This window comes from Ambystoma mexicanum, chromosome 4q (genome assembly GCF_040938575.1).
Source record: "Ambystoma mexicanum isolate Mex_15411 chromosome 4q, UKY_AmexF1_1, whole genome shotgun sequence".
In the NCBI taxonomy this organism is placed as follows: Eukaryota; Metazoa; Chordata; class Amphibia; order Caudata; family Ambystomatidae; genus Ambystoma; species Ambystoma mexicanum.
In genome coordinates this window covers 895,843,084-895,857,303 of record NC_090928.1, presented here as the reverse complement: position 1 = coordinate 895,857,303, position 14,220 = coordinate 895,843,084, and the positions used below count along the sequence as shown (strand labels likewise).

General features: G+C 44.1%; 1 protein-coding gene across 1 annotated transcript in view; it reads right to left on the bottom strand.

Moving 5' to 3' along the window:
• Positions 1-14,220, bottom strand: part of ABCG5 (ATP binding cassette subfamily G member 5) — a 286,105-nt gene that overhangs the window by 15,727 nt on the left and 256,158 nt on the right. Inside the window, exon 12 of the mRNA XM_069607292.1 lies at positions 10,525-10,637. Within this exon, the coding sequence (XP_069463393.1) occupies positions 10,525-10,637 (113 nt within the window). The remainder of the gene's footprint in view (positions 1-10,524; positions 10,638-14,220) is intronic.

Genomic DNA, 14,220 nt, shown 5'->3' with positions numbered 1-14,220 from the left:
CAGGCCGGGCCCCCCCAAAAATACCAAATGGATATTATGTACAAATGGCTATAAACGATTGTGCGCCATCCCTGCACCCTACTCCCAGTATAGTTCCTGGGCACCCCCACCAGTATAGTCGCTGGGCTCCCTCATCCCACTCCTACCCAGTGCCTAGGCTCTCCCAACCCCATCATAGACCCTGCGCTCTCCCTACCCTTCTCCCACCACTATCCAGTGTTCCCGCCCATCCTGCTCCCATCACAGGCCCTGGGCTCCCCCCACCCAGTTCCCAACACAGTCCGAGGGCCAGTGAGAGATGGGTAATTTATTAAATGGAGGGGCATAAATATTTCCCACAAAAATGCCATAGCGACCGAGCGCAGTGAGGGAGTCGAACCAATCAACGGGGTTTTGGAGGGGTTCCCCCCTTGAATTTTTTTTTTAAATAATGTATTATAACTGCATTTTAGAGCATACTTTATAAAAAATGGGTAAAAAGCCAAACAGTTTGCAATTGGCGCCGGGGGGCATGGGGGAAAGCATGGTATTTTTGATTGGACATATATGATAGATAAAAATAAAATACCATCCCTGTCCCCTGCTGGAGAGAGACACACACACACACACACACACACACACACACACACACACACACACACACACACACACACACACACACACACACACACACACACACACACACACACACACACACACACACACACACACACACACACACACACACACACACACACACACACACACACACACACACACACACACACACACACACACACACACACACACACACACACACACACACACACACACACACACACACACACACACACACACACACACACACACACACACACACACACACACACACACACACACACACACACACACACACACACACACACACACACACACACACACACACACACACACACACACACTCTTCTCTCTCTCTTCTCTCTCTCTCCGTATGTGCAAAGAGGCGCAGAAGCTCCCCCTTGCACAAACAGACATGCAGTGCCCCAGCCAGCATTTCCAATGAGCTATGCAAGGGTGGCAAAGCAAAACGCCCCCAGCCTTGCATGGCTCATTGAGCATGTGCGGCTGGGGAACTGAACTGTCAAAGGGAATAGACATTGGTCCCTCTGTGGGTCCTCACCTCTCAATTTGCTGCAATGCTTTGGCTGAAATGGATGTTGTTCTTATAGAGCCTAACATTAAGCTGAATTCATTTGAATCATTTGCCTTGATTTTTCTGTGGAATAGTCCACCAATATAACAACCCAACTCTCTTGGGAAGCTACCTTTTTGGGCCCTCATATATTAAGGCAGAGATTAGCAAAGTTGCGCTGCTTGACGGTCAGTGAGCATTTGCATTGTGTTTCAAGATAATCACAGAAGGCTTTTGTAGTACAAGTTAATTTCATGTAAGCTCGCAGCTTCTTTGGGGGCAGAGGGATATTACATCCAACACGGGACATGCTTGTAAAACCGATAAACATTATTAAAACTCATTCCTCTTCATAGAAAAGAGAAATTTAGGGCTTGTGTGTCAATGCCACCCCTAAATAGCACAGTTGCAGCTTTTGTGGAATTAGTACTCTAACATTGTCCCAGAATGTGCTTCTCCGCTTTTATCTGGTGAAGCCTAACCCCAACAGTAGCTGAAGTGTACTGTCGCAGGGACCATTAATTGATGCTGCAAGGTTCATCGACTTTCAAGAAAAACTTTAAATGAATTGTTAATGTCTTTAAAGAATGCTGTTTGGTAGTTATTTTCACAGCTTGTTAGACCATGTTAATCACACAGGGCGCCCAGCGCCCACGTATGTATATATTGACTTAATGTAATGGTTCCCTCAGAAGCAGGTACTGACTTAAGCACTCTTCCCTGAGAGTCAGCCCAATAATATTAGTGTTGTGAGACCTGCAGAAATACATCACAACTCAAATGTTCCTCCTGCTTAATTAATATGAGAGAAGATATGAATTTTAAATTCACTTCTGTGTCACAAAATGCATGTCCTGCGGGAGAATGATTTGACATTAAAGGTGTGGTAGATAGTGGGCAAGCTTTCTCCTTTTACCTGGTGTTTTAGCCCTATGTGGTAAAGCAATGCTATTGGATAAACAGGCCATGAGCTGTATATTTGAATGGGTGACACTATCAGTCTATTTCCGGGGACTGCATAGTTAGAGATGGATCCTGCTGTGCTCTAGGGAATTTCTCTCTTGCCAAGCAACATACTGTAGCTACACATTGGAATGTTGTGTTTAGGCACATCACAGCACCACTTACACATCCCTTCACATTCTAAAGTTGTCGCTAATGGTATCTGGGTATGTCGTTGCCTGAAATAATTTTGTGCTAAACTTGATTTTATCTTTGCAGGTTGCCAAAACATATCTGTTACCTTTTTCATTCATTAAAGGAGTCATTTTATTCTTCAAATGCAACTAAATACATTAGAAAGATACCTGCGTGTGTTTTTATTAACCAGTGCGATAGCATCTTTAGGTGTTGCATATGTCTTTGTCCTTTGGATCTACTGATGGCATTGGGTCATCTTCTTGTCGTCTTTTGTGGACGGCTAGTGGAGACTTAGAGTACGATCACCATAGGGCTAGACGATGCCTAATAGTAGATGCATTGTGGTGCTAGGGTATTAAGTGGAAGAGAACATGGAGGAAGGTGTCTACCTTATAGGTGGAAATCTGATAATCAAGTCTATAGGTGCAGCAAAAGCCATGCAGTTGCAAGGTGACATAACAAGAGTCAATAGGAAAACCAGTGGAGATCAGTGGAGACCATGAATTGTGTCTAGACTGAGCACCATGTTATATATCCTAGATCGTCTTCTCTATGGTTCACGGGTTAACCCAGAGTAGAGATTAATTCTAATTTGGATTGGAGAATATGTGGAACAGGGAACACACACACATCATTCTGTTTATATCCGATTTTCTGATCTGCCTTTGAGAAGAAGTGGACCTTTGAGAAAAAAGGGTGATGGAGTCTCAACGTGTTGGTATCTATCATATTCTCAGGTGCCCCGCGACACATCAGTATTGTACACTTCCGTAAATGGGTGCGATATGAAGGGAACATCAGATCTGACAGGATGTCATTCCACAGTCTGGGGGTGTAGATCAAGAATAATTGTTTCTAGGGCTTCTTTTGTTATCAATTCTGTAGTTGTTGTCAAGGGAGAGAATAGCATCTGGTATTGTGGTTGGCAGCATAAATAGTGGGTTTCATATATATATTTGCTAGAAGCATCCTCGTAGTTACTGCTCTAGAGATCATGCAGTATTATCTGTGCTTGTAGTAGGAGCCAGTGAAGTAGGATAAGGGTGGGAGTAATGTGACTGAACATGCATTGACCTTTCATATGGAGTATTGCTGCATGGAAGCATTTTTTGAAAGTTGGCAGAGAAGAATAAGTTCATCATTGAAGTTTTCCCGCATGTTTATGGAACACGACTAGGGTGTATGGTTGCTTGAAAGTTGAATAATAGGAAGTTAGGCTTGATTTTACAAAGTGGGGAGCGTTAGAACTACAGTGTTTGTTTGTTATGTATGCTTTAAGCTCAAGTGAAAGAGCACAAGGAAGCTGGGATCATCATTGTCTAGGATGCAGACATCATTCACATAGATGGTGCCTATTTCAATGCTGCAGCAAGACCGGAATCAAGACTAGTTGCAGGAATTTGTATCTTATTAATGAATTGCGTCCTCCCACGGATTCCTCATTGTCGATACATATTCTCCTGCTTAGTGTGAGAAACCTGAAGGTGTTTCACCCGCTAGTCCCCAGAGATTTGTCACCCAGGTGGCCAGGACACGGCTATCGCTATTGGATCCAGTTCCTGGGGGTGGATGAGTGGGGGAGGATTATCTGGAAGGGGAGTCTTCGGGGAGTGGAAGAGGGACACCAACGGGCGAGACGTGGGATCCCCTTCTTTCTAACCCATTTTCCCCATCCTACTCCATAGGATACTCCACCCCACTGTTTTCCAACGCAAACACTTCCCTACACTGTGACAGAAAACGGACTAACACCAGTGCCACTTACCTGACATGTTCCAACACAAGGGTCTGGCAGAGTCAGGCAATTGACAACAATTACGCACACCTGGCAGCCCTTTCCCTTCCCCACAGGGACAAGGAAACCGCTACACCAGACGGTCAGTTCAAACGGAGGAGAAAGATGGCGAGACCTGGAGGGACGACCAAGGGGGAACTGACCATATCCTTTTCAACTCAGACCCGCAAAGCCTCCGAAAGGGAAATTATAAGATCGGGAAGTCCATCTGGCATGTGGTGTGACCGGTGTCAGTGGCACACAGGGCTCCCCCACACTGATAGCCAAAGCAGGAGGGGGTGCGTGCCGCTGTGTTGCCGTCCTTGACTCCGGGTCATAAGAAAGCTCTGACCATTCAGCGCAGCCGGTGAGTCGAACACAGATAGTAAAAACCAAACTGTGTTGAGCCCAAGGTTGCAGGCAGCAACACTGTTGAACAAAGAACTTGTGTAAATTAACTTTAAAGAATCTGCAGTAAAAGGTTCAGAAGCAGAGTGGTCAGGCGGCATGAGGCACTCATTCGAAGGACTCTAACTGAAGCCTTTTTTGGGTTGTATTTTTGTTTTGTGGAAACTACGAAAGCCAAGAGGCCGGAGAGAAGTTAAAGTGGTCCTATGAGGGTCGAGCAAAACCCCTTGTACACTCGAAAGTCTTTGACATATTGGAGAAAAGTAAACAAACTGTAAAACTGGCAAATGTGAACCCGACAGAGGGGATGCCGGCGAATTGAGGGCAAACGGGGATATACCCATGAGTATTGTGACAACAGTTGTGAACCCGGCTGTCAGATGCCCAGAATGGATAGTTGGTTAAAATGACATTGAAACTGTTGACTGCTACAATTTTGAGTGAAAGGCCATAGTGAACCCGATTGAGGGAGGCCAGCATTGCAAGAGGGATCAGAGCCCGGCTGAGGGGGATACAAAGGGGCAAAGAGCAATTGCAGAACGTGAAAGATGACCAGAAACTTTTGATTGTTTTTGTTCAGCCGGCCCTCTAAGGCAAGAGACTTTGCAGGAGAGAGACTTGGCTGCAGAAGGTCCTGACATCTTTGAAAGGAACTGTAACCTTGTGCTGGCAAGGTCCAGGTGTGTGCTATGCTCAAAGGTCCTGCTTTGTCCCGTGCTAAAAACATGGAAAAGGGCGACCCCAGCCCTACCATCCTGACTTATCATTTGATAAACACTTCATTATTTTCTTATGAATATTATCTCACTATGTAATTTAGTTGTATGGATTGACGATAGGTTTTTTAGTATAGGCCCTTTTTTTTTTTTACAAGACGCCACTAGGACTGCCTTATTCTTATTTGATGGTTGTAGCTTGCTCCCATCTTAGGTTTAGATTAGGCATTTATTATTCTCACCAATTATGCTGTTTAATAAACATCATGGAACTGTGATCACTTGTGTCTGTCTTTACTGTTGCCACCATGATTTCCTTACATTTGCAACTGTCAGAAACCTTTTCCCAGTAGGTTGCGTTGTGTGCTCTGGCATCGATGGACATCGAGTCAGCATCTTCATGACTGGATGTGATGTTGATGCCGGTAAAAATAGCGTGCTCGGCACCCCGTGACCTCAGTTCAATTTTTCCATGTTCCCAACACGATATGAAGGAACTTCGACACAGAGAAATTCTTGGAGGCATTTTCTTTTCCAAAAACTTCCTTTGAATTTCTGTAGATTACTACATCATGTTTACTCAGAAACCTTAGGTTTCAAAAAGTACTGTGATTGTTGTGCTAAGATGTCACTAATTGACGCCCGCAGAATTTGTCTGTGGTGCTTCGGTAACAACCATATTGTGGTGGTTTGCGACCCGCATAAAGTTATGACAGCTAAAGCTTTGAATTCTCCAAATACGACACAGAGGAAGCATAGACCCGGCGAAGATAAAATCTCCATGGCCGATAAACCATCTGAGAAAGACATAAAATAGTCAAAGATGCACCGTAAAAGCTTTCACTTGAGGAGCAACTCCCATCATTCATCTTCCTCATCGAAGAAGAAAAGGAGGGGGTATTTGTCCACAGAAGGACAGGTACGTATCCCATCTAAATCCACCTTGGCAGAGAAGTGGACATAATTTCATATCAAAATGATGCAGGTCCTCCAGAAAGCAGACCCACCCGTTCTGTTTTGCTCTGGGAAAAAGACCATTGTGCCCACTGCACCCAGAAAACCTGCCAGGGACTCAGATCACCAAACACCTCATGCGCCAATGAGCTCGAGACTGGTGAGATCCTCGATTCGAGGACTGTCGACACCACCAACATTATCAGCAGCTGATGCATTCTTGGATGCTCCGCCGGCTCCATCAGCACCGCCGTTGGTGGTGTCGACAGTCCTCAAATCGACGACAGTCCAAGATTGCTCGACTAGATTTTCTCCTAAGTCTAGAAGGGAATTTATGCCCTCTTTCCAGGACATTTTTGACAAGGATGATGACCTGGTTTCCTTTGGGTTTGAGCGTCTGGGTCTTCCTCCACAACCTGAGCAGTTTCAGGAAGAGGAAAAAGGCGATTTGATCTAGCCTCTGCCCTGCACACCGCAAGTGGCTTGGACACCTCTCCTGAGGTGGAATTTCCACAAGGAGATCCCCAAGCCAGTGTGGTATACAGGAGAATTATGGCAAAAGAAACAGATGCCCTAGGTTGGGGTCCCTTGCCATTGACATAACAGAATGTGACCTGGCAGACATCTTAGACAAGGGCACAACCATTGAGCTTGTTCTTCCCTTGCACAATGCCATCAACAATCCCTTCATCAAGCTATGGAAGTCTTCCTGCTATTGGCCATCAGTCCACATGGATTATGCTAGCAAGTCCAGACCAGCCTTATCTGATCCAGAATTCCTTACCAGACATCCAGGGCATGATAGTCTGGTGGTAAAGGCTGCGACTTTTGATAACAAGGTTAGCGTCCATCCCTCTTTTTTACCTCCTGACAGAGATGAAAGGCATTATGACGCTCTGGCTAAAAAGGTTTTTGCCTCTGGCAGTATGGCACTACAAGCTGTTAATGATTTGTGTGTACTGTCCAAATACATACACACATTATGGTCTGTAACCGCTTAGGCAGCAGAACACATAGCCGAAGGGGAAATGAGGAGAAGCTTCCTTAACATTGTGCTGGATGGAAATGGAGCCATGCGCCAATCAGGGCTAGACAATGCAGACTATAACAGAAGACCTATGGCAGCCAGTCCTGTCAATCAAAGATTTGCCTGGCCCATTGCCTACTAAAATAACATTTGCTCTCATTGCCTTCCTTTTAATTTGGATAGTTTCTATTGTAAATTGCATAAATTAGTTCTGTTTCATTTTTTGTGTGCAGTGGTTTGGTGAAAGTGCTATCTAAGCAAAAAAGAATACAGATACAAATATATATATTTGCTGGTTGGGTTACCTTTATGCAGTTCAGTTTCTCAATGGGCAGAACCAAACTGAGGAATCTGTTTCCCAGTAAGGACTTTTTATTTGAAAATGTATGACAAGATTCAGACTTCCATTGAGGTTCATGTCAACAAAAAACATTTGATAATATTTACTGAGTAGGGTGACACATCTGGTCAATTTGTCCCTTCTCACAGAGGGGGAGTCACCCCCTGTGAGGTTGGGGAGGAGAACCCACTCCTCAAACCCCTGTCTAACAGTCTGAGCAAGTGGCACCTCACCAGGAGTGACTCCCCTTTGTGGGATAAGGACTTCCGGTCCGAGCAAGACCTTCCGGAGCAGACCACCCTGTCAGCCTTGTGAGAGCTAAATAACTATTGTTGATGGTGATTTACCACCATCGAACAGTGACACTTCTTTGTGTTTTTCTCCAGGCAATGGTGATTTTTGTTCCGAAGACGCTATTGATGAAGGAAACACCCCTTTTTAATACAACAAAGTATTTCAGCCCAGAAAGCACTGTGAGCTGAGAGTGATCTCCTACACTGGGAGGAAACTGAATCCCACAGAGAGACGCGCCTCTTCAGGCCAGAAGTCGTGGCGAGTTCGAGCAATACCAGACCGCGGCGCCAGCAGTGTTCTGGACAGTGAACTAAATGCTATCCAAACATCAAAGTTATGGCTTCACCCTTCGACCAAGCAGCCAAGGTAGAAGGGAGAAGTAGAGATGGGGAAGCCTTCATTGCCTCTGGTGGCATGACCACAAGGCGAGAGCAGTAGGCTGGGGGCCTGGCAACCGATGCCGAGACCAGATTGCCAGGGAGGATATTAATCCCCAAACTCCAAATCCTGCAGAAGTCTATTGTCAACAGAATCATTTTGAAAGAAACCAATGTTTCCAGAGAGAAAGTATCGTTGAAAGGAATGGATACCGTGGAACCAGGGTTATAGAACAACAGACCAATTTCGAGAGAAAGTAATGTTTCCACAGAGAGAGTACCGTTGAGGGGAGCGGATACCATGGAACAAAGTTAAGAGAATCTGTGAAGTCACGGGAGCCTTAGAATCTTGAATGAGCAAACAGCTAATGCATAGCTGGGAGAGGAAGGTTTGCACAATCTGAGTTCAGAGAACCTCCAAGGCTCTTGGAGCCTACTATCCGGAGACGCAGTATGAGGGGAGCTAGCAACCCCAATGCGGACGCTACATTGAGGAGTATCGACATTTTGGTTTTAAGCATCAGAGAAGCTACAAGGTCACTGGAACCTGAGAAACGTTAGAGAGAAAACAACTGCCATGTAACTAGGAAAGAAAAGTAAAAACATTTTGTCAAGTGGGCTCAAATGAGTAAGAGCTCACGGTGAAGTGGTGTTCGGGAAACAGAAGAACTTTGCATGTCAGTTGCAAGAACCCATGAGGCTACGGGAGCCTGAGGTGTTTGAATGGGCAAGCACCCTTGTGAAACTGTGTGACTGGGAAATGTACTAATTGTCCTAGAATTGGAAAGTCGACAAGCTGACGAAAGCCTGAAGGTCGGATATTAATAGGAATATAAATGTTATAGTTCCAGGTGGTGGAAACCAACCAACATATAAGGCATTAAGGTATTGAAAGGGGACAAGAACCTCGTACGAAGCGAAGTGAAGCTGAAAGAAGAATACCTTGCATCCCAAACCATGGAAGCAGGCCAGGTTGTAAGACACTGATTATCCTGAACGATCAAATACATCCAAGTCAACCAAAGGAGAAATTCTTTGTATCCAAGCCAGAGAAGCTGGCGTGCTTATGTGAAGCAGAATAATATCTTCGCAAGAGAGAATAGCAAGCAAGGGGCAAGTCTCCCAGAGAACTACGAGACTTTTGGGAGATCGAGAGCCTATGAAAGTTGAGAGACATTTTTCTTTAATGAACTTTATTTTGTTGATCCAGGTCTGTGTGCAAAACCGAAGATATTTTGGAACATTTACTTTGGAACTTCGAAAGACTTGGAGAAGCAGAAGTCTAACCCCAAGACTGTGTCACAGCCTCCACTTTTCTGCTTTGTTTCATAAGTGGTAGTGTCACTTAGAAGTCAAGATTTGGATGAAGGACTTCTTAGTTGGATAGGATCCCTTAGGTGTGGTTAGATAGGCAGGGATTCTTCCTCATAGAAATAGGGCAAGGTAGGTGTTTTATTTTTGAGTTAAATAAAACCTTTTTTAACATGGCATCAAGTCATTCACCTCCTCATGCTGGTACGCCACAGTAGTTTGCCACCTTTCCAGAATTTTTCTTTAAAGATTACTTAGCTCTAATGAACAACAAGGGGCTTTAACAAGGACATGTATTTCAATAGGAGATTCCCTAATATGAGATGCTTTATATAATTGTGTGGAGAAGATAAAGTTGAGACCTGATTACGGAAACGAGCATGTCACATGAACGGTACAATGTCGTTGCATCAACAATTGTTATAAGAAATTTTGGTCAGCGGTTTGGAAAGGGTAGATGAAGGGTTGGGGGGGGTCAGGAACAGTAAAAAAATAGGTTGGGTAGGGAGCGTTTGGGGGGAAACCTCCCAAAAATAAAAAAAATAAAAATGCATTAGACTTTGTTTGGCAAAATGTTTTCTTAAAAACACCTGCTGAGAAAATGACTGTCTATGATAGAAACCACATGGACCGGGAACAAGTAATGGGGACAAAATGTAACAGCATGATGTAATTATTTTAAATACATATGAACACACTGGCAGATAAACTGTGTCCCCTAAAATCATACCTTTTTGATTGACTCCTAAAGCCTGGATCAGAACGTACTGTAAGTTTAAGGAACAAAAGCAACTTGGCCACCAAGCTACATCTCTTTCTATTTAATGTAATGTCTACATATTTACAGTGTCTAAAATGCAACAATAATGATAGACATATAGTATATGTGACACATTGATCCCCAGTCCTCACAATGTGGACAAATGGAAATTATTTGGTTTTTCATAGCTATCACATTTACATGTTGACTTTCTTTAATTTACTTTGTTAGGATAGTACACGAGCCACTTACCACAAGTGAAGTTTCTATCATAAAATTCATTTATTACTAGAAGTTCACAGCTGTACTTTTGGTACGTGATGTAACTTAATAGTTGAAAAACTCTTGGCATTTCTTGTAAACTCCTGGAACAGAACACAGACTTATCAATAAAGGCAAAATCACTACTGAATTGTTAGACAGTAATATGTTCACTATCATAGAAAGTATGGATGCTTTCAACAAGAGAATTTGCACAACATTAATCTTCTGGGTAAGCAGTTTGTATGGTTCTTTTGTGATATGAAAGCTGAATCTAAGTGCCAAGGACTAGTATGCTTGTCCTTTTTGCATAGACTTGCATAATATTCTGGCAGTTAAGGGGTTAAGCAGCGGAAATTTGGAGCCGAAGCAGATGTCTGCACCCTTCTTATCACCTGATAATATGCAGGCAAGGCAATATTCACAACAAAGTAACCATGAATGGTGAGGTGCGAAAGCAGTGGTCAGCAAATCTATGGGCCTCATTACATGTGTGCCGGGCCGGAAACAATGGTGCCGGTAAGCCTACTGGCACCGTAGTTTCCGGACCGGCAAACTACGAGTTTGCCTGCCAGAGCTGCTCTGCCCGACAGGGCTGACCCTGCCGGGCACAGCGGCCACGGTAGGCAAGCCATCACGGAAGCACCGGCCCCATTAAAAACGGTACCGGTGCTTCCATGGTCCCCATTCCTAAGGAGTCCAATCTTACCAGGAAGTCAGGCGCTGGTAATCTTTTTCGGGTCTGGCAGCAACGATCCGCCGGACCCGTAATGAGGCCCTATGTCTTTGAAAATATAATAAAGGATTAGTAGGTTATTAATAATAATTATTTGTAAATTAATGTGTAAGCTTAAAATAACTTTTTCACCATACAAGTGCTACCCAATGCATTTGCATTCGGTGGATTACATATTGGTTCCGCTAATTATGACATGATTGCAATTTACAGTTGGCTGTGATTATCTCCCATGTATTCATTCATGGCTCTTTTGTGCAAGAAGTTGTGTTAAAATGTGGTGGATTGTGTACAGTTTTGTGCACATTCTTTGAACATGTTCTTACGCTCATTAGCACCTTGGGAGGGGGTGCTGGCTAATCAGGAGGCTCGGAATGCGGGCTGTACTATACAGTACAGCCACATTCCGAGCTGCCTGTGCAGCCAGAGCCCCCTTCGCTTCCCGCTCCCCCTTCACCACTTAGCACTTGTGTCTATTTTTCAAAGTAACTTACCTTTGTTGCGCAGTCTGGCGCAGGCAGTGCTGTTGTCATCGAAGTCCATTTTCCATGTTGATGAAGTCACAGTCACCAACATGGAAAACAGACTTCATAGACAGCAGCACACAAAAATCAAATCAATTTGTTGTGCGGCCAGCGCCATGCTGGGCACACAACAAATTGAATTTTTTTTTTCTTTTTAAAAAAAACCCACACATTTAACACCTTTGTAGGGAAGAACACAGGTGCTAAAGGCAATATTAATCAAATTAACCTCGACTGCGGGCTGACCCTGTTGATAACAGCACCACCTCCCTCGTTAAGGGACCCTTACTTCGCTTGGGCCCTTAATATTGGCGGCCGGCTGTTACCGACAGGGTCAGCTTTCTGCCTCAGTAAATATCACCCCAATAATAGACCCCTTTGTGTAATTTCACAGGGATAAGACAGGTTAGTGTTCCTCGTGATGTGTGTCTGTTCAGACTTCAATTGGAACATTTTTAATCCATATAGCTCTATCCACATGTATTGTAGGCTGAGCAACACAGCATTCAGTTCTACAAAAGACTACTTAGGATAAGGTATGCTACTGGTGCCTATTAAATAACAGCCGTTAGATATGCAATTAATTCCAATTTAATAGATATATATGTTATGTTATGATATTTGACATTTATATTGCGCTCTATATATCATTGGTATGACCTCAAAGCGCTGGTAGGTTGAACGCCCTCGGGTACCGTAGTCCAGGTCAGTTGAAAGAGTAAGCTATCATAGAGTGCTTGGGTGCACCCGTTATGTAGGGCGAGTGAGTTCCACAGAGTTGGGGCCAAGGTTGAGAAGGCAAATCCCCCGATCCTGACAGAGTTAGAGGTTGGAATCACTAGAAGGAGGGCAGTGCTTGATCTTAAGGTGCGAGATGGGAGGTAGGGTTTTATCTTTTCCTGTAGGTACAATGGGCCGGTTTTGTGCACTGCTCGGTGCGAAATGCATAGGGTCTTGAAGGTGGCCCTTCGTCCAACTGGGAGCCATTGGAGGGTTCGGAGAGCTGGTGAGATGTGGTCTCTTTGACCCAGGGTGAGGAGCAGTTTTGCAGCAATCCAGAGGTGAGTGGTCAGTAACAAGTGTGAATTTTCGTCCCAGTAGGTAGTATCTAAGATGGATAAAGGCCCACTTGATCGCCAGTGCCTCTGGTTCCAACATGGAGAGCTTTATTCACGTGGGAACAGCTTGCGACTGGTGTATAGTATGGGGGTATTCTAATCCATCGCAAACCTGGGACAGAATGGCCCCTAGTCCTTTAAGCGAGGCATCTGTCTGTAAGACAAACTCTTTAGGGAAGTCGACTACAATCTGGATTGGGTTCTGGAATAGAGTCTGTTTCAGGGTGTTTTAACAAATCTCATCCTCGTCATTCCAACAATGTTTCTGTGATTCAGCATTCTTAAGTTTATCTTTCAGCCGGGCTGTTTCATCCAAAAAGTTGGGGATAAACCTATGGTAATAATCTATTAACCCGAGAAAGGCTCTAAGATCTCTTTTGGTCTTTGGAGTTGGTGTATCCAAGACAGCTTTCACCTTTTCATGTGCGGGCTGTAAGCTCCCATTTCTCACAAAGAAGCCAAGGTATTTTACAGCTGATTGGGCCAATCTACATTTAGATAGATTAGCAGTTAGGCCATCGTTTCTGAGGACTTTCATGATGGTATAAAGATGGAAGAGATGGTCCTCCCAAGTCTTACTATAAATCACGAAATCGTCAATATAAGCTCCACAGAAATTGGTATAAGGTTGTAAGATTTGATCCATGAGGCTTTGGAAAGTGGCTGGAGCACCATGTAGGCCAAAAGGAAGGATTTTAAATTGAAATAGTCCTACAGGCATTGAGAACGCAGTCTTTTCTGTATCTAGCACCATATACAGGATAGATAGAAAGGTGGCTGCCCCGAGTTTATCGATTAGGTCATCGATGCATGGCATGGGATAATCATCGAAGTCCGAGATGGCATTAACTTGACAGAAGTCTATGCAGAATCTCCAGAACCGGTCAGGTTTAGTGACCAACACGATAGGAGAGGGCCATGGACTTGAGAATGGTTCGATAATATTGGCTTTCAACATTTTGTTGACTTCCTCAATCGATCCAGGTAGCCCGTATGGTTTTAAATGAACCACTTTACCTTTAGGTGTTCTATTATAATGGTATGTACCTTTAACTCTTCCTGGTTTTTCCGAGAACCCATCGGGAGACCACTACATCTTTTAAATCTTGTTGTTGTTGGGTAGATAGCTTGGGAGGAATTAAGTCAAAGCTATCTCTGTCTTTGGGAACCAGACAGGCTAATACTTTGGCATGGGTGTCTGATGGGCTCTTTGAAGAGATATATGCGATATAAGTGGATTTTCTGTTTTCTGTCCGGTTGCGCTACTTTATAAGTACAGGGTTCCGTTCGTTCTACTATCTCATAAGGT